At 47.3% G+C, this 20,443-nt stretch overlaps 1 protein-coding gene across 1 annotated transcript in view; it reads left to right on the top strand.

Moving 5' to 3' along the window:
* LOC144773708 (uncharacterized) overlaps positions 1 to 20,443 on the top strand; it is a 78,327-nt gene that overhangs the window by 38,851 nt on the left and 19,033 nt on the right. Inside the window, exon 5 of the mRNA XM_078658853.1 lies at positions 3,369 to 3,650. Within this exon, the coding sequence (XP_078514979.1) occupies positions 3,369 to 3,650 (282 nt within the window). The remainder of the gene's footprint in view (positions 1 to 3,368; positions 3,651 to 20,443) is intronic.

The raw sequence follows: 20,443 nt of genomic DNA, 5'->3' as shown, positions 1-20,443 counted from the left end.
TGCGGCGCCATACCTCTCCCCCTAACAGAAACATCACTTCTGACATCAGTGCAAAATACACTTTAAATGCATTGCAAAACATCCAGGTTTGGTCCAACTTCCTATATCTATGGTTAAAACAGTAAGTGATTTTGAAGGCAATTTTTGGTGCCTTATCTTGGATTGGTATATTTTAGGTCAAAATATAGGGGAGGCAGCCATCTTATGCTGAAAATAATACAAGGCTGACCACACCCCCTGCCCTGGAGGAAGACAAGATGGAGTATCAAGGACGCCCAATGCTCAGTTCCACATGGAAAGTAAGCAAACACCCTTCCCCATGGTACATCTGCAGGCTAACAAAGGGCTACTTGATTCCACATCGCTTAAAAAAATCAGAACACTAATGGGGCAATGTAGCATCCATGTCATGCCTCGTCCTTGGTGGAAAGTCCGTCCATGTAACGACAAACCATGAAAAGGACAAAAAAGTCAATAGCTTATGGAAATGATCCAAACCACACTTTTTCTCAGGGCAGCCACTTATTGTATTTTTTTTGTCTAACTGACAAGTACAGTTGCCTATAGGCAGACCTATAAACGTAATCAGAAAGAGATCTATTGATTTCTAGATAACCCACTGTGCTACCTCACTTCTCAATAAATCAATCAATCAGGAATTTGTAGAGTGCACTACTCACCCGTGAGGGTCTCAAGGCGCTGGGGGGTGGGGGGTGCTGCTATTGCTCAAACAGCCAGGTCTTGAGAAGCCTCATGAAGGTTAGTAGGTCTTGGGTCTGCCGTAGGAGGATGGGGAGGGTGTTCCAGGTCTTGGCGGCGAGGTAGATGTAGTGCCGAAGCATCACTCCAGCTAGACATCTCTTGTGCGGTATTTGGGAAAGTGCTTTTAATGTGGCACTTTAGGGCCATGACATCACATCCACCATTTTGATTGCCTCTTAGTTGCATGCCTTTCAAATGATGCCAGCCCTGCCAGCCTTTGCATTAAGCAATCTTGAGAATTCCAGATGGGTTCATCGATTTCATAAATGTAATTAAAGTGTCAAATAAGCTGTGCACAGGCGGATTTTCTGCAAAAAGAACTCATGAGGTATGCTGACTACTAACCTTGCAGGTATTTCTCGAGGACACCATTACCCAGTCCTGAGTTTACATTTAAAACATTGGTGCATTCTGAGAATTGTAGCCTTTTCTTGCATCAGTTGGACCAACACAGCTGAAAGCAATGATTTGTAAAAGGAAAACCAAGGTTAGGAGACTTGGTGGTCTTTGGACTTGGAGCAATCTGACAACCTTAATTATGTGAACCATGATTCTGAGGCTGTCATCTGGGCGGGGTGCCCAGATAGGTAAACTAGCTGGTTATCTTAGGAGCTAAGGCCCATATGTATGAAACTTTGGTTTTGTGATTCTGAAATAGCAATTTTTAGAGAATCGCTATTTGAGAATCGCAAAATGCTATGTATGTAGGAGTTGCAAATAATTTAGCGAATCCTGCATATTCTTTATTTGTGAATCGCAAAATGCCATTTGCAATTAAGGAATACCTCCCCATTCATTCCTGTGGGCCTAGAGGCCCCTAGGCATCAATGGGAAGACATTCTCAATTTGCGATTCTCAATTAGAGAATCGCAAATTGAGAATGCAATTTCAAGGGTGCCAGGGTGTCAAAAGGACACCCTGTTGCACCCCTGAAATGTACATCTTTGAACATGTGGCACACATACATTCCCTAAGGACATGAATGTGTGCCACATAGCACTTTAAAAATTCAAAAAAGTTAATTTTTCAAATAAATCGCAAATTACCACCAACTTGAAGTTGGTGGTAATTTGCGATTCCTTAAGGTCAAATTGCACTTTTTCGGTGCTTCTTACTTTGCATTTAAGGAATCGCAATTTGCGATTCCTTAAATGCAATCGCAAAATAAGGAATCGCAAATGTTGCGATTCCTTATTTTGGGAGGCAGTTTTGCTTTCATACATACCACTGAGCCAAATTGCGATCGCAAATGCCACAATTCTGCGAATTTCAGCGTTTGCGATCGCAATTTGGTATGATACATATGGCCCTAAGTGAAGCGGGTCACTAAATTGGGATAAAATGGTATTAACAAAATTGAAATAAAAAAGCATCACTGATTCCCTGGTTTGCTCTTGTTGGCCGATGCAGAATAGCAAGAAAAGCTAATAAACAAGTTTCTAGGCTGTGCCTGGATAATCAGGCACAGAGCCATACGAAGGGCTACTTAACTTTACCTCACAAGTCCCATGAGTAATACAGCAGAGCCTAAGAGGAGGACCAATGTCATTTGAATTTCTTTTTTGCTATGCAATGCCCGTTGTATATAGAACATCAAATATTCTCACTTTTAATCATGGTTTTATTGTTTTTATTATTAATTAAAAAACGAAATATTCAAGTTAAGATGAAATATTTGTAAACCCTGATTATCTTTAACTTTTGTATTGTCATATTTTATTCATCTTAATAGACTGTGGGGCATATTACCAACGATTAGCGATATTTATCGCTAACGAGGCTTAGCAACAAATTTTTTAACGCTAAGCATCGCCGGAAATTATCGCAGAGATAACGTGCTATTAGCAAGGTTTATCTCAGAAGTGATAAAAATCCTCGCGCTCACTGCCAAATGAGAGATTATCGCTAGGAAACCAACGATAATCTCTCGAAGTTTGGCGTTAGCTTGATGATAGGGGCTCACAAACTTAGCCATGATATCCACCTTCCATAGGATATCATGGCTAAGTCAGGAAAATACCTGGTGTAAAAAAAGCAGCGCTAACCGCGGTTAGCGCTACTTTTTTTTATCCCTAACAGGGTTAGCGAAATCCTTGATAATAGGAGAAATGCCGCTTAACAACATTTCTCCTATTATTTTTCTCTGGAACGCCCCCTTTGCATCTCATTAGAGATGCAAGGGGAAGCGTAGAGAAAAAGGGTGCTAACATGCGAATTTGCGTGTTAGCACCCTGTTGCTGAAAGGGAGATAATTTTATCTCCGCTTTCTTGGCTTTTAAAGCCAAAAAATCGGAGATATATCCTTTATATATTGAAGGATTGTCTGATGCTTTTATGATACCTGTTATCGAAATAAAGCTATTTGTCTTGACTTGACTATTAAACAAGAAAATGCTGTGATACAATATTATTATGATACTTTTAAAGCTTGAGCACTCCTTCCAGCATGGTGGCCTGTACCTTCCAGAAAATGGCCCCCCGGGACTGCGATGGTTGGTTTGCACGTTGGCTTTTTACTGCATGGTCCCAGGAGTACATTTAGTAGTTATTTCTGTGCCTCGAGATTGCACACAGATAATTGTTTTGTTTTCTCTTTGTGCACGTAGATGACGAGGAGCCCCAAGTGATTTTCGACACAGTGGAAAACGGCACCGTCGCCAGGTGCGTGTCCACCGGATGGTACAAGAATCCCATCGTCACGTGGTTCGACCGGAAGGAGAACGACCTGACCGCCAATGCCACGGTGGAGGTCCTGGAGGAGAGGCAGGACGGGTTGCACCGCGTGCTAACGGTACTGAACTATCCGGTGAAGGTACATGAAATCTACCACTGCCTGATCCGAGACGCCAAGAAGGCGCGGCGTGCCAGGACCATACACCGGAAGCTAGGTGCGTTCCTGTAGGGGGCTTAGTGGTCATGAAAATTGGCCATTTGAAGTTCTAAATACCAGTACAAGCTTGATACCATTATCATTTCTTGCAGTTTACAATGAGCAAAATCTCTTCTTAGTTGCGTACCTAAGACAGCGTTTCCCAAACTGTGCGTCAGGAACCACTGGCAGGTCAGAAGCCGATTTTTGGTGGTTCGCGATGGTCATGGTCTATATCAAAGGCGGCTCTTCCGATAAGGTGGAGGAGCATTGCCCCACTGCGCAAAAAGGAAAAATAAAATGAAAACAACATATCGTTATTGTCATTTTATTTTTCCTACTGCCTGTGTGCAGTGTGGGGCGGGGCTAGCTCGGGCAGGGGAGGGGAGGAGTCGTGCACACTCCCTAAGTGCGCATGAACTGTTTGGCTAACCCTCTTGGGCAGACCAAACAGTTCATGCGCAATTTGCATGTTCCTACCGGGCTGCATTACACAGCCTTGTCAGGAACATGCACTGGCTCGCTGTTCGAATCTGAGTACCGAGCCACAGCATTCAGACCAATCACAACGCTGCATTGCAGCATTGTGATTGGCTCAAGAGAGCCTGTCTGCCCAGAGGCTTCCTGCCGCTGCTGGCCAGGACAGATGACGAGAGGCAGCGGCCAGCCATTAAAGGTAAGTCTGTTTTTTCAATAACATTCCTACCCCTCACCTCCCTGCCCAACCACCCCCATAAGGTAGCAGCCGCCACTGGTCTATATGTCTGTAATATTGAAAATGATCAGCCCTCTTTGTGCTGTGGTGTAAAGGTGTTGAACAATGTCCCTAAGTCCAGTTTTAAAACAATCCTTGGCAAGTAATCACAAGCAACACTCCGGGTGCACCTTCCAGTATTTGTTGCTACTGTTTTATTACTTTACGAAGCCATTTCAATAGAGAATGTGCTCACTATACATGCTCATACGCACCTGTACAACTTGTGTATGACTTTCACACACAAATTGTGAAATACGGATGTAGCCTAACAGCCAGAGCTGCCAACTTTGAAGCTTGAGAACCAGGTTCAAATCCTGGCATTAGCTCAACATCATTTGCTTCCGGGCAAATCATTAATCTTCCATGCTTATAATAAATTAATGTGGTGCTCATGTAGAGTGTTCCAATGCCCTTGGACTGCTTGCACAATATATAAAACTGCTAAATAAATATAGGGTACTAAATGCACCACTGGGCCTCATTTTAACACAGGAATGGGTATGAGGCCATACTCTTACTCTGCTGCCAAAGGGGTTTCTCAATTTTGCTAAAATAACTGGTATCAACACAAAAACATTTCAGAAGCCGTGTCATTTTAGTATGACTATGCCACAGGCCAGCTTCAGGCTTCAGTCCAGTTCACCATCTTTCACTTTCATTGGGCAGATCAATATCTTAACCACTGTCCAGTATCGAAAGGCATGGTGAAGGCTGTGACGTTTACAAACAATTGCTACCTAACGTCTACTAAAGCTAGGCGGGTTGCTAAAGTTTGCCGTTCTATAAATTGTGTTGTAGTTTTATAAAGTTTGGGAGACACTGACCTGAGTCATCCCAGGTGTCTGATCATTATATAACCCCTTCGATGCATGCGTCGGCCAACGGCCGTCGTGAGCACTACCTCCATAGTGCAGCGCAAGTCCGTTGGGTGACGCAGCCCCGCCCACTCAATTAAACCGCTGCACCGCAGGGAATTGCTGCCACGGTTTAGCGGATAATTGAGCTGCTCTATCGTGACAACTGTCTGATTATGTGGTAGTCTGGGAGTTATATTGAGTGTGTTGCAGTACCTGTGAGTGGCCCTGTGCAATGCCAGAGTAACTTAAAGGCTAGGCTGGATCACATTTACTATTGTTTGGTCACCTTTAGGGTGGCAGTAACTTTAGAGGTATGGTTTATGAATAGAAGTGGTCTTTTTTGAGGGTGGGTGTTTGGATTAGCATGAACCTCACTCAGCTCCTTCTTACCCTTCCCTAAATTCCTCCTCATTCCTCCTTAAACTCCTCGATTTAGTAGCAGATCTTCCCAATTTTCCTACCACTACTCTTGTCACATTTACTACTAACTAGTAAACGTGGTTCTCTGCCACCAGGGCAGAAATCTCCCTATGGCAAAGTTTAGGGAAATAGTTAATATATTTTATGTTAAATATTAATGTAGATTAATTTCATTTATTTACTTCAAATGTAGAACAAAATACAAGAAATGCTGCAGCACTTTTAACTGAACTTTGAATTAAATATTTAATTAATTTGATAATGTTAAATTCATTGTTTTTGGTTTATGGTCAAAACCCATCTAAAGTAAAATGTTTATATGGCCAAGATAGGTAAAAACCATCTTGACAGACTCGGCCATGTGGATCCCTGCTACATCCAGTCTTAACTTATATAGGAACTCCCAAAACTGGTTGTTAGAAAATGGATTTTTGGTAGGCTAGGGCGTGGGCCAAAGCCATGCAAAAATCATCACTCTAGTCAGGATAAGGGAGTTACACTTCTAAAATAACCCCTGCTCACCCCCCTTGGTAGCTTGGCACGAGCAGCCAGGCTTATCTTAAAGGCAGTGTGTAAAGCATTTGCACATAACAAACAGTAACACAGTGCACGCACTACAAAAGGACACCACACCAGTTTAGAAAAAATATCCAATATTTTCATATAATTAGGACGACCGAAAATGATAAAAATCCACAATACGATACTTAAAAGTTCACAGTTCCAAAAATACACTGATTAAAAAGAGTTCCTTGTGTGGATAGCTACGTCCGGGCTACCCCGGCGTCATGAACAACAAAATCCAACAGTTCTGGCTGGTCGTGGGGTCGCAGGCCAGCTACGGTGTCGGAAAGACCCGCAAAACAGTACCTCTGAGAAATGCAGGGCGATGGGGCCCTTGAAGTCACTCTCATTGCAGGTCGAACTCCTCTCTGATGGAATCAGGAGCGCTGGTGCCGGCAGGCATCGGGTGCTGTGGAGTGAAGGGCAGCGGTGTGGCGTGCGGTGCCCCGAGGTCGCGGTGCGAGCACCAGCTCGGTGGTGGCATCAAATGGCGTCGTCGGTGAGTCCAGGATCGTGGTGCGAGATGAAAGCGGTGCTCGCCACGGTGCCAGCAGGCCACGATGGAAGCAGCGTGGTCGTCGTTTCTGAAGCACTGTAGTCGGCTGCCGAACTGGAGTCGATGTCGCTGGCGTCGGTAGGCCAAGGTTGCAGTGCGGGACGAGGGCGGTGCATCGTGTAACTTACGAGCAGTGCCTTCGAACCACGGTGCAAGCAGTGGCGTAGATTTCGGCAGGGGGTGGTGGCGTCAGGCCGGCCAAGGTGTCCTCGTGAAGCCAGGCGGTGGGGAGTGCGGTGCCCACAGGTCGTGGTGCGAGCAGCGGCTCGGTGGCGACGACAACAGGCATCGTTGGTGAGACCAGGGTCACTGTGCGGTGTTGCAGCGGTGTTCTCTGCAGTGCCAAAACTTCAGCGTGAAGCGAGGCGCTGCGAAGTGCGGCGCTCCCAGGTCGCGGTGCATTCAGAAGCTCAGTGGCGGCATCAACAGGCGTCGTCGGTGAGACCAGGGTTGCGGTGGGGCATTGCGGTGGTGCCCCTTGCGGTGCCAAAGCTTTGGCGTGAAGAGAGGCGGTGCAGAGTGCAGTGACCACAGGTCGCGGTGCAAGCATCGGTTCGGTGGCGGCATCAACAGGCGTCATCGTGAGATCAAGGTTGCGGTGCAGCATTGCGACGGTGCCCTCTGCGGTGCCTTCAGGTCACGGAGTTGGCAGCGGCGGCGTAGAGTTGCTTTTCCTCTGTTTGCAGCACAAAACACAAAGTCCCCAGTGCTGCGGCAGAAGAGCTTGAAGTCTTTGTTGTTCCTGAGACTTCGTGAACAGGGGGCAAGCTCTACCTCAAGCCCTTGCAGAGACTCATAAATTGGGTTGCAGAAGTCCAGTCAAAGCCTTTTACTGCCCAAGACAGAAGCAGACACTCAGGTCAGCTGAGCAAAGCAGTCGTTCCTTTTCGCAGCTTCTCCTGCTCTTCTTCTTGGCAGTCTTCTTGATCCAGATGACTTCTACAGTTCAGGGGTTTGGGCCCCAGTATTTATGTCCAAAAATCATTTGATCTTCCGGGCAGAGGATGTCTGTGCCCGGCCAGAACCAGTTGGGCCTTGTCTGGTGTGAATTCCTGGCAGGAGGTGGGGACGGCATTTGTCAGAGGCAGACCGGACCCTTTGATGTGCAAAGAAATCTCCTCCCCTTCCCCTATTGTAGCCCAGGTACATTCAGCCCTTTCCTGACCTACCTAGACTATCTGGAGCCCCTCCGGTCCCCCAGCCTTCTGTCATCCAAAACCTAGACAGGCAATCCACATTCCAGCAGAGGCACACGGGATGACTGAGCAAGAAAATACCCACTTTCTAAAAGTGGTATTTTCAAACGCAAAATGTAAAAATCACCTTCACTAAAAGAGGCATCTTTAGATTCTGAGTTCAGGCATACCAATTTTTATTTTCTTACCGAATTCCCTGGGCCAGTTATGTTTATAAGATGTTATAAACAAAACCTCAAATTCTGTCCTATGGGAAACTGGTAGCCTTGCAATAGTGAAAAACAAAATTGGCTGTAGTTCACTATTAGGACATGCCACACACACCAGGTCATGTCCTACCTTTCACATACACTTCACCCTGCCCACAGGGGTACCTTGGGCCTACCTGAGGGGTGTCTGACATGTAAGAAAAGGGAAAGTTAGGGACCGGCCAGTGTGTGCACTAGCCTTGTTGACATTGCAGTTACAAACTGCGTGCAGACTCTGCAATGGCAGGTCTGAGTTACCGTTTTCAGGGCTACTCACGGGGGTGGCACAACCAGTGCTGCAGGTCCCTGAGTAGCATTCGATTCAACGGCCCTGGCACACGCAGTGCACTTTACTAGGGGCTAACAGGTAAATCAAATATCCAATCATGGAAAAACCAATCCATAACACAATTTACACAGAGAGTCTATGCACTTTAGCACTGATTAGCAGTTGTAAAGTACCCAAAGTCCTAAAACCAACACAAACATGTCAAGGAAAAATAGGAGGAAAAATCGAAAAGTTTGGGGATAACCCTGCAAAAAGGGCCATTTCCAACACTGGTTGAGTCCACCAAGGTGGTATTCACCTATCTTGGCATGGAGCAATCATTCATAATGAAGCATGCACCGATAAGTTGTGGGTGAAGCAATTGCTCCAAAATCTTTAGTATTCCTCAAGGTTCCAATAAAGTGTTCTTAGCAAGGCCTTGGTATTTGTCATGTATATGCTGTTGTGTATCCCGCCTAAATGTCATATAGAGTCACCACTCATTTTCATTTTCATTTTCCTATTGCCTGTGTGCAGTGTGGGGTGGGGGGGTTGGTCAGAGCAGGGGAGGAGTGGTGTGCACTCCCTAAATGCAGATGAACTCTTTGGCCGGCCCTCTTGGGCCAACTAAACAGTTAATGTGCACGCTGCAAGTTCCTACCAGGCTGCATTACACAGGTCGAGCAGTTCTGTCTCATCCGAAGAGCCATGTCTTGAGGTTCTTGCTGGTGGGAGCTTGTTCCAGGTCTTGGCTGCGATGTAGGAGAAGGATCGCCCCCCTGCTCTGACTCTGCAGATGCATGGGATTTTGGCCAGGGCAAGATAGGTGGAGTGGAGGCTTCTCTTGGGTGCATAGAATGAGAATCTTTCGTTGAGGTATTGGGGTCCAATATTGTGGAGAGATTTGTAGGTGTGAGTGAGGAGCTTGAAGGTCACTCGCTTTTCGATGGGGAGCCAGTGGAGTTCTCGTAGGTGCTGCATGGCGTGGTGTTGTATTGGGATGCCCAAGACTAGTCTAGCTGTGGTGTTCTGGATTGTCTGGAGTTTGAGGAGTAGAGATTTGTTTATCCCGGCAAAGAGGGAATTCCCATAGTCCCGTCTGCTGGTTATGAGTGCGTGGGAAACGATCTTTCTGGATTCAGGGGGATCCATTTGAAGGTCTTGCGGAGGATGCGGGGGGTGTCGAGCATGCAGAAGATACAGCGTTGATCTGTCAGTTCATGGTGAAGGAGGAGTCGAGTATGATGCCGAGGTTGCTAGCGGGGTCTGTGGGTGTGGGCCTGTTGCCGAGGGTGGTGGGCCACCAGGTGTTGTCCCATGAGTAGGGGGGTGGATCTGAGAACGAGTACTTCAGTTTTCTCTGAGTTGAACTTTAGGCAGCTGTTGCTCATCCATGAGGCCACGTCTTTCATACCTTCCTGGAAGCTGTGTCTGGTGCTGACAGGTTCGTTGGTGAGGGAGTGGATGAGCTGGCTGTCGGCGGCGTAAGATACTATACTGAGCCCATGTTGACAGACAATGGCAGCAGGGGGGCCATGTAGATGTTGAAGAGCGTGGGGATGAGGGAGGATCCTTGGGGTACTCCGCAACTGATCTCAGTGGGTTCAGAGAAGGATGGGAGTCTGATTCTTTGAGTTCGGCCGGTGAGGAAAGAGCAGATCCAGTCTAGGGCAGGTCCCTGTAGGCCGGCGTCGTGGAGTCTGGCAACTAGTATGCAGTGGGAGACGGTGTAAAAGGCTGCTGAGAGGTCTAGTAGGATGAGGGCAGCCATGTGGTCCTGGTCGAGTAGGGTGCGGATGTCGTCCGTGGCAGCTAGGAGGGCCGTCTCAGTGCTGTGGTTGCTGCGGAATCTGGATTGGAAGAGTCGAGGATCGAGTTGGCTTCTATGAAGTTAGTGAGCTGTTTGTTGATGGACTTCTCAGTGGCTTTGGCTGCGAAGGGGAGGACAGAGATGGGTCTGTAGTTCTTGAGGTCCGTCAGGCTTGTTGAGGAGGGGCTTGACTTCTGCACATTTCCAGTCATCTGGGAATGTGCCTGTTTCCAGTGAGAAGTTGCTTGTACGTTCTAGTTTGGGTGCTATGGTGGAGGCGGCTCTGTGGAAGATGTGGTGTGGGCAGGGGTCAGTGGGGGCCCCTAAGTGTATACTTCTCATGGTCTTAGCTGTGTCTTCTGTGGTGACAGGGGTCCAGGTGGTGATGGAAGGCTGGGTTGCATTGCCACGAGTAGGGTCAGTGCCTACGTTCTGCTCATCGAAGTTGCCGTAGAGAGTTTTGATCTTGAGATAGAAGTAGGAGCCAAGTTTGTTGCAGAGGTCCTGGGAGGGAGGGACGTAGGAGGATTCGCTGGGGTGTTTAGGGAATTCTTGTATGATGTTGAAGAGTTCCTCAGAGTAGTGGGAGTTGGTGAGGATTCTGTTCTGGATGAAATTCTTCTTAGTGGTTCTGATGCTTTGGTTGTGTTCTGTCATGGCGGTCTTGTGGGCGGAGCTTGCTTCAGGGATTTTGCTGTTCCTCCAGGCTTTCTCGAGTCTTTGGCACGTGTGCTTGGACTCTAGGAGGTTGGTGGTGACCCCGGTGGCTTTCATTCTGCTCAAGCTAGTCCCCTCTGTCCTCGAGGACAAATATTACCAAATGGGACTGTAAAGGGCTCAGCATAGGCTTTTGAGCATGTATTACAAACCAGCAACACACTACAATCACTTTTGGGTAGTGACTTTGAGCATTCACCTCCCCTTTATAACCCCTTGCCCGAGTGGCTCCCTACATTCCTCCCCACTTTAGATAGTCCCTTTATCATGTTCAGTTACTTTCTGGTTTGAAAGGTGTGTTATATTTGTGCACTCTTTTTGGGGCCTGGATTTGGCCATATTGAGTCTAAGATCACATTTTTTACTATGGGATACACATGTGGTCTTTTATCTAATATCCTGGGTTCCTCCTTCCTTGGAGCCTGATCTCCTTCCGATGTGGGCTGGCTTGCCGGACTCTCTGCACCTCCGGGGTTCCCTAATGGCTTGTTGGAAGTCCACAGCAGTTCTTGAATTTCCCCCATGTCTTCTCCTCCATCTTCACCCTAGGCTGGCACTGGGATCTTTTCGAACCATGAGACAATCCTTGTCATACTCTCTCTCCCTCTTTTTGTGGACAGCATGTTGTTCCTCGTATTCTCCCCACAATCCACAGCCTGCTTTCAAACAATGTCCAGAACTTCCACATGGTGCCAGTCCAGAAATGAGTACACATTACCCCCTAATAGCTGGTGAATATTGTTTTTGTTTGTATTTATATAGCGCAATTCTACCCAGAGGTCTCGTAGCGCTGTATTCATACTGCTCTGGCAACCCATCCTGGCTTTCCTGTGAAATGTCCACTCCTGGGCACCCCCAAGGTGAAGCCAGGCATCCAAGCACTGCTGGGGCCGTTGTGGAGATTAAGCAAGCTATTGCCCAGAGTTGCAGAGTGGAACCCATGATTAGACTAGGCACCGAGGCGAGAATTATCAGGTCCGGGGAGATTGAGTCCAAGAGGAGCCGAGGCGGGAATTGAACCCCGGTACCGGGCTAGACCTCTGCATCAGGGTCTGCCGCTCTAACCATTGAGCCACACTTCTCCACAGAAGTGACAGTTGGGTCAGTGCCTCTGCTGGGTGCTACCCATATCAAGGCACTTTGGGTGCCATGTGGGTCCTGCCAGGATGCTGTCTCTGTTTTGCCGATTAAACATGAGCGCCATGGGTGAGCTCTGTGTGGGGCTGTGGGGTGTGTTCCGATAGACTCTCAAACTCTGATTGATGTAAGCACCATTCATGGTCTTCCCCTTGATCTACCCCAACGCTGAGGGCCTTGTTGAAGGTTCTCATAAATCGCCACTTGGACAGTCGTATGATCCTTCCCTTGGAACAGAGTCCTAGGGCCTGATTTAGATCTTGGTCGACAAATTACTCGGTCACACCGGCGACGGATATCCCGTCCACCAAAATATAAATCCCATAGAAAAGAACAGAGTCAGATGGCTGGGTGATAATTTGCGCTGAGTGGTGATAAGAGAGTCTCTGTGTGTGAAATTAGGCAAGCTGAAAGGATAAGGAGATGGCCATCCACCATCAACCAAACCGGTAGAGAAAAATCAATACCATGTATAATTCAAAATCGCAATATATCCTGAGCTAAAAATAACACAAATGGTTGGTACAATCAATTATAAAATGATCTTCCCAAACACAGTCTAGGCGGCAAGACTATGTTTGGGAAGATCATTTTTTGTGAATAAAAGAAGATGCGAAGACTTCTCGACTTATAATTGATTGGACCAACCATTTGTATTATTTTTAGCTCAGGTTATATTGAGATTTTGTATAAATCCCATAGGTTATAATGGAATTTATATTCCAGCGGACGAGCTATCCGTAAACGTTGTGATGGAGTAACCCATCTGCCAAGATCCTAAGGAGGCCCTCACTGTCCGTATTAATCTCTGTCGGCTGGCCAAATGTTGCAATTGCCTTTTCCATCACTGGGCTGACCTTTAAGATTACTGCAGATGATATGATCTCTACAATAAGGAATTTGGAGTGACTGTCCATCATTACCAGAGTTATTCTAAAATCTGGTAAGTTGCTGAAGTCCATGCTTATGTTGGTCCATGGTGCCTCGCCCAGGTCTTCCTACACAATGGGGCAGTGTGCCCCTTCTGTCACCTGGCAGACATGGCAATTCATTACTACTTCTTTTGCCGCTACATCCATCCACAGCTTTTTCCACAGTCCTGATTTTGTCGTGGTGGCATCCTGATTTCTTTGATGAGCAAACTTGACGACCTGATCCCACAATGTTTGGGGCACCAGAATCTCCAGAGTAGGCTGTTCCCCAAACACTGAGTTCTTCACTTACTATCCACAGCGGGTTCAATGCTATCCGTTCTGTTTGACCCTTTCTTCTAAAGTTTTTCCATTGATGCTGTCACAAGGCTTCAATGCCCTCTGTGTGCACTCCTCCTCCCGCCCCCCAGCTACTTCTATTATCTCGGGCCTTAAGGAGCAGTAGGAAGGGAGAGGAGTGCGGTTGTGAGGGGTATTTATAACTCAATATTTTATAAAATAACCATTTTTATGACCTTTAAAAAAGAGACAAGTGTGTGTGTATTTTGTCTGCACGTGTTTGTGAAATCCCCAAGTGAAATTTGACAAACACCTCACCATGCCCAACTTAAAGCACAGGAAAGCGCCTGGATACCCTTGCGGGTGATTAGCTGAGCATTACAAATCCTGTTTAGTTGATTGAAAGCAACTGTACCCAACTATTTAGAGCAGAATACATTTATTTGGGGAGGGTGTAACACTCCAAACCCCCACCCGAAGCTTCACTGCTGGTTTCACACTTCATGAGGGACATCGGCTGAGCCGAACCTGTAAATAATTATCTGTAAACCTCCGACCTGCAGGGGTTTCCAGCTAATTGTGTGCACACCGTGTGATATCAGCACCTTACCGGGTGACTGTTTAGGAGGGAGAACGACCTTTACAACATGGTCGTTATACCGCGATAACTTTACAACACGGTCATTACAACACAAGTCGTTACAACAACTTGTGCTGGATTGCGCTCTAAACTAAGGAATAGTATGATTTACTATTCCAACACCTTCCCTACTGTTACGTAGGCTGGAGTTGGAATATACCTAAGTCCAGTGCACTCCAGTGCAAGTCGTTGTAACGACACGTTGTAAAGAATGCAATGTAAAATACCGCGTTGTGAATGTATGCAATGTAATGTCATACATTTGTTTGGGAGCTGATATCGTGATTTGGAAGGTCTGTACTCACCTGAACCCAAACTATGCTGCAGCAATTATCTATAGGTGGAGTGTGATGTGATCATTCTATAGCATGACAGCAGAGATGTTTAACCCCTTGCATGCGGCCACGATTCTGCGCCTGTGCGGCAAAATCGCAAGTGGGCGGGTTCATGACGGCCCACAGCCATCATCAGCACACGAGCACTGTGGTGCATGACGGACGGGGCCGTCATCAGCATGCAATGGGTTAAAGAATTCTGATTTGGGATTTCACTGAGCTGTGATTTTATCCACATTATCACCTAATAAAATAAAAAAAAAAACAGCCTTACCCCTCCTAAATGCATTTGTAGCCCAACGAGCATCAATAACTGGGTCAGTGCAAAAAAGATGAGATGTAGGTCATGGTTGTGATGTCACTTCCGGTTTTCAATATGGAGACTGTTTACAGCGATCCCGCGGGATACTGCATTCACAAAACATTATCTGAAGGATTACAGACCCCTTGCCCCCAAGTGTTCATTCTGCGAATATTTTAACTCATGTCCAAATTGAGGGCCACGTAAAACACGAGGATGCTGGCTCAGTACTTATATAGGCACCTAGGCACTCCAACCACCAAACTGACTTATAACTAGAGAAACTGGAAACTGGAATGGCAAGGTGTGACACATTATGAGGCAGGGTTATTAAATTATGCAGCAAGAAAAGGCAAATTATGCAGCGTGCTAGGCACATTTTGTGAGTAATACTTTTTACTCATGGTAACACTGTCTGTGCAAAGTTTCACCGCTTTAGTGCCATTTTAACAAACACAAGAAAGCAATAAACAGCTGAATGATAGACAACCAGTCAACCTATGTGAAGTGCCTTCCACTGGGCAGGAACATGTGTTGCTGCATTTTTTACTCACTGTTGATCCATTTGAGCTGGAAACAATGTTTTGATGTTCGATTATGCATCAGATGATGCATTATATGACAAATGTGGCAAATTCATAATTGTGCAGAAAATGTCGCAGCCGCATAATGCAAGTGACCCTGCTCAGACTATCCTCTCTGCTCATCATTTGACTTAAGACAAACTTAAGACAGACTTAAGACATACTTAAGACAAACTCCTAACTTTACTACTACTAAATGCCTTCTGTGAATACCAAAATAGTAAGTTTAGGATTTTGTCTCAGATTAGTTCTGTGAATTGGGCCCTAAGTCATTTGCGAGGAAAAGGGACATGTCCTGGGCTGCTGACTGAAAAGCCTGTGAGTCTGCTGCGAGCGGGAACTCACTCTCTCTTGCCCCTAACCAGGAAACCAGCCGGAGCCAGGATTTCATGGCTGGCGTCTAGGATTCTGCATGAGTTGGAGGGTCAGATTTGGGGCAGTAATAGATCCAGGACAAGGTAAAGGCATGGCTGGAGACCTGACCCCTCACAAGTTTGATGGGCATATTGGGGTGATCCAGGAAGTGCAGGATCCTACCTCTTTGTGGGCAACTGGGGGTTGTTGGACACAGAATGGCCCTGAGGATTTGTAAAGTGGATACCAGCCCCTGCGTCGTATTCTCAGTAGCTAAATTCTTGAAAGCCGCTTGGCCTATAAGAAGGTGGAAATCGAAAAATGCTGTTCAAGTGTAGAATCAGACATCCCGAGGAACCTTATTAGACGATTTGTGTTATATTAGTTTAAATCCAGCATGCACAACCCAGCACTGTATCAGGAACTTGCCTCTGGGTTTTGTTAAGCATCTGCACTTTACTACAATAGCCACTTGAGGGCAATCTAACATCGTTATAGGATCCTAGTCCTGATTGGAATTACCTTGGCGAGGGAAGCCTGGGTTCAAATGGCTGTATGTGAAATCAATACCCAGCGTACCCCCCACCCCCCCTCCCCCTCTAGACCAAACAAACATCTAATGACTCCAAGTTGCAGGAGTGGAATTGGCTTTGCAATGACCATGTGGTAAAATGTTTTTGACATAATACATTTTTCACACTGGCTAAATATTTTTTAATTGTTCTATTTCACATATTTAATTATACTTAAGGCTCCCAGATTTCCATTTTTTACTGATTTTTACAGATACATGCAGACAGAAAACAATGTGTTTCCTGACTGTATTAATTTTTAAAAGCTGAACAATACTGAAAAGGTGCTTATTGTGAGACACTCTTCATGCTGTCTTTCTTGAATTCTAGGCAAAAGCAACAAGCATTTGCAATGCAATAGGTCTCTCATTTGTGAGAGTTTGAGCTATTGACATCGTAAATGGCAATGCCTATTATTTACGTGTTGGTTTTTTAAACATAAATAAAAGGCATTGTCATTTACAATGCCAATAGCTTTAACTCTTGCAAAGGCGAGACCTATTGCATTGCAAATGCTTATTAAAATGAAGCCCCGGTGTCCTCAGAAACCCTCCTTTGAAACAACGGCTCAGTGAATTAAACATTTATAAAGTCATTTTACTCTTGATAAACTGCAGGAAATGTTTGGGGAAATCATGTTCTTTGTATAATTTGTAGCACCTGTCGCATACGTTACAACACAAGAACTCCAGAGAGCCGCAGCTTCCGTGCTGCAAGAATGGATCCCAATGAAACAGCAAATAAACCGAATAGATGACACACTTCAGACCCCCTCCCATTGGGGTAAAACAACTGATCTGGGTCTCCGTACGGATACAGTGATGGCTTCAGACACACATCACTATTCCTGGGTTACAGATGCTCTGCGTCGCCAAATTAATGTCGTCTCAGTTGTCTTGGTCTACCCATTTCGGACGCTCCCTGTGAGGTGGGGGAATGTTGGGTGTCAGCAAGTGAGGGACAGGCCTGCACTAGTGGCAAGAGTCTTGTGACGGAGGGCGATGTGTTGGAGGGAGGGAGCGTGCGTGGGGTCTACTGATGTAGCCTCGCTGAGAGAGAGAGAGAGAGAGAGTGTTTGTGTGTGTGTGTGTGTGAGAGAGTGTGTGTGAGAGTATATGTGTGAGTGTGTGTGTGAGAGTGTGTGTGAGAGTGTGTGTGAGAGTGTGTGTGAGAGTGTATATGTGAGAGTGTGTGTGAGAGTGTATGTGTGAGTGTGTGTGTGAGAGTGTGTGAGAGTGTGTGTGAGAGTGTGTGTGAGAGTGTATGTGTGAGTGTGTGTGTGAGAGTGTATGTGTGAGTGTGTGTGAGAGTGTGTGAGAGTGTGTGTGAGAGTGAGTGTGTGTGAGAGTGTATGTGTGAGAGTGTGTGTGAGAGTGTATGTGTGAGTGTGTGTGTGAGTGTGTGTGTGAGTGTGTGTGTGACAGTGTGTGTGAGAGTGTATATGTGAGAGTGTGTGTGAGAGTGTATGTGTGAGTGTGTGTGTGAGAGTGTGTGAGAGTGTGTGTGAGAGTGTGTGTGACAGTGTATGTGTGAGTGTGTGTGTGAGAGTGTATGTGTGAGTGTGTGTGTGAGAGTGTGTGCGAGAGTGAGTGTGTGTGAGAGTGTATGTGTGAGAGTGTGTGTGAGAGTGTATGTGTGAGTGTGTGTGTGAGAGTGTGTGAGAGTGTGTGTGACAGTGAGTGTGTGAGAGTGTATGTGTGAGAGTGTGTGTGAGAGTGTATGTGTGAGTGTGTGTGTGAGAGTGTGTGTGAGAGTGTGTGTGAGAGTCTGAGAGTGAGTGTGTGTGAGTGTGTGTGTGAATGGTGCAAGAACTAGTGAACTGTTGTGTGTGCGAGTAACACGGTCCACGCTGAGGTGCCCGCCCAGTAGGCTCTGTGCAACGATTGGTGCAGCAGCAAATGCGCTGTAGTGTGCACCGCAGCGCTAGATGGCCGCATAGTGAGAGGCTAGTAGCATGTGCCTCAGATCACTGGCAGCTGAGCAGTGGAGCCGGAACCAGGGGGGCAGCAGCTCCATAAAACATGAAAGATGGGGAGCGAACATTAAGGGGCTGTTCACATGCCTTTCTTCTGGTGCCAGTTGTGGTGGTCTCAAACGTGGAAGAGGTGTGGTGCCGCAGCTCGGGCTACTGACTCCAGAATCTAGGGATCACGGTTCAATACCTGGCACCGGCAGCAGATTAGCCCTGCACCATGTGACTCTGGGCAGTAGCTTGCTTAATCTTCCTGACGGCCCCCAGCGCCTAGAGACCCTTATGGGTGATTGTGCGCTTTACAAATGTGGATTATTAAGGACACCGGGGCACATATTATCCCCTCGGCCTTCAGTGAGGTGACCTCCCTGGCAGTACCCCTGCAATGGTGTGCAGTGCACACGATGGAGGCGTGGCTGATCCGGTCTGGAGTATATCTGTGTGTGGGTGGGATCAGTGTGTGTGGTGTGCATGCAGAGGAAGGTGTATTTTGTTTCACATGTTTTCTCGTTAGGAAATGTGTCACAGTAGTGACGCTGTGTAAAAAGAGTGGGGTTGCAGTGCGAGAAAAGTTGGCCAAACAGTAAATGTGTGACTTCCTTTTATCTGTAAGTGATGCACCTACCAAGATGAAACAAGTTTTTGTTTTTCTGAAACGTTTGGCAAACATTTGGCAAAGAGAGGCACAAACAACAGCAGACACATGGGGGAGCACGTACCTTCCAGAGCCAGGCAAAGGGGCAGGAACAGAGTGAACACCTGAAGGCAGCGCTCCATCGCCACCAGAAATCCAAAAATTCGAAATGATAAAATATAACAAATTGTAAATATCGTATCGTCACCGATGTACACCCAGGATCGGGGGCGGGCGAAGGGCTTCAGGGCGGGATGCCCTCTCTCTGCACCGGATCACGGCGGGGGACTTCACACTGTGCCTTAAGCGGATCTCCCTGCACTGGTCCGCAGCCGCCGAGCCGGGTCCATCCCAGAAACCGGGCAACATGTGGGTTCGAGGCCAGAAAACACTCCAGACCCGAAAAAACACCAACAACCAGAAACTGATCCGGAATCCACCCAAAAATTAAGACACAAGCCGGTGACTCGAGGCCGGGGTAAGAGCGGGTATCCGGACACGGAAGAGTCCTCCCGGCGGACGGCGCTCCGGACGCAGGAAAAGTTCTGATTCCTTGTTCGCCGACCCGGTCCGGGGTCAGGAAAGTCCGGACTTCTTCTGGTGCGCGGACATGGTCACGGGTGGAAGGCTTCCCACGATGGGATGAATTAGGACTCCCTCGGGTTCGCGGACCTGGTCCGGGTGTAGTTTGGTTCTCGGCTGCGAGAGAGGAGCCACCTTGATACATAGCCACAGAGTGTCTCATTGAAGAGACCCCTCTGAGGCTGCAGGTTTCATGCTGAAGACCAAGATACACCGGTACAGGGTGTCTCACTGGTAGGTTCCAGTAAAGGTGCTCAGAGGGTTCATGCTCATCCTGTAGAGATGTGTTTGTGTGCGGCCTCCAGGCGGCTGCCTTGACTCTGCGGCATAGATGTCTGTGAATCCGCAGTTCGCATTCTCGTACAGAGAGCGCGGGAAGTCAATGCACCTTTTGTGGAGATTTGCGCGCTAACATACGCACACAGGGTCCACTTCCAGCAAAATAACACTATCAGGCGGGTTACATTTCAACCCAAACATTTGGAGCCCCAGTATGACCATGTGAAAAAAAAACACAGGGTGCAGTGAAAACAACTGTAAAGTGATTCATAGATACTGAAGGCTCTCTCCTGACGTAGAGAGGCTGGACGTAACTGGGATACCCAGACATGGCATGGGATATCTAGAGAGCAGTGAAAAGGCCGACGCTATAACTAACACGCACAAATCACAGCTGTGGGCGGGGGCGAAACGAAGAAGTCAGGCATCCTTGCAGATGAAATGGGTGGGGCCTGAGATGCGGCCGGAAGAGGCCGGTATTACTCGTTGATGCAGGGCTCCCATGAGGAAGGGAGAGCCCCACGGTAGCGGTGGAAATCCAGAGAAGTCCCGGATCCAAGGAGGGGGCCCGCGTGAAGTAGAGAGGCGGGGTGTTTTTTGGCGTTGCATTGCCCAGCAGCCCGGTGAGTGGGGCACGCCAGTTCGCTGACACGTCTTGGGCATGGAAAGTGAAAGTGCTTTCGAGGGCTTGCTTGGGGGACAGGAGATGCGCACGGCGCGTGCGTCCACATATCCAGTCCATTCCGATCCGGCCTGCAGCCTGCGCGTGCCCATCTCCTGTCTCCCTTGCAAGCCCTTGAAAGCATAGCCGACGACTA

Source organism: Lissotriton helveticus, chromosome 8, assembly GCF_964261635.1.
Source record: "Lissotriton helveticus chromosome 8, aLisHel1.1, whole genome shotgun sequence".
Classification (NCBI taxonomy): domain Eukaryota; kingdom Metazoa; phylum Chordata; class Amphibia; order Caudata; family Salamandridae; genus Lissotriton; species Lissotriton helveticus.
The sequence above is the reverse complement of the archived record's forward strand: the minus strand, read 5'-3'. Positions and strand labels throughout refer to the sequence as shown.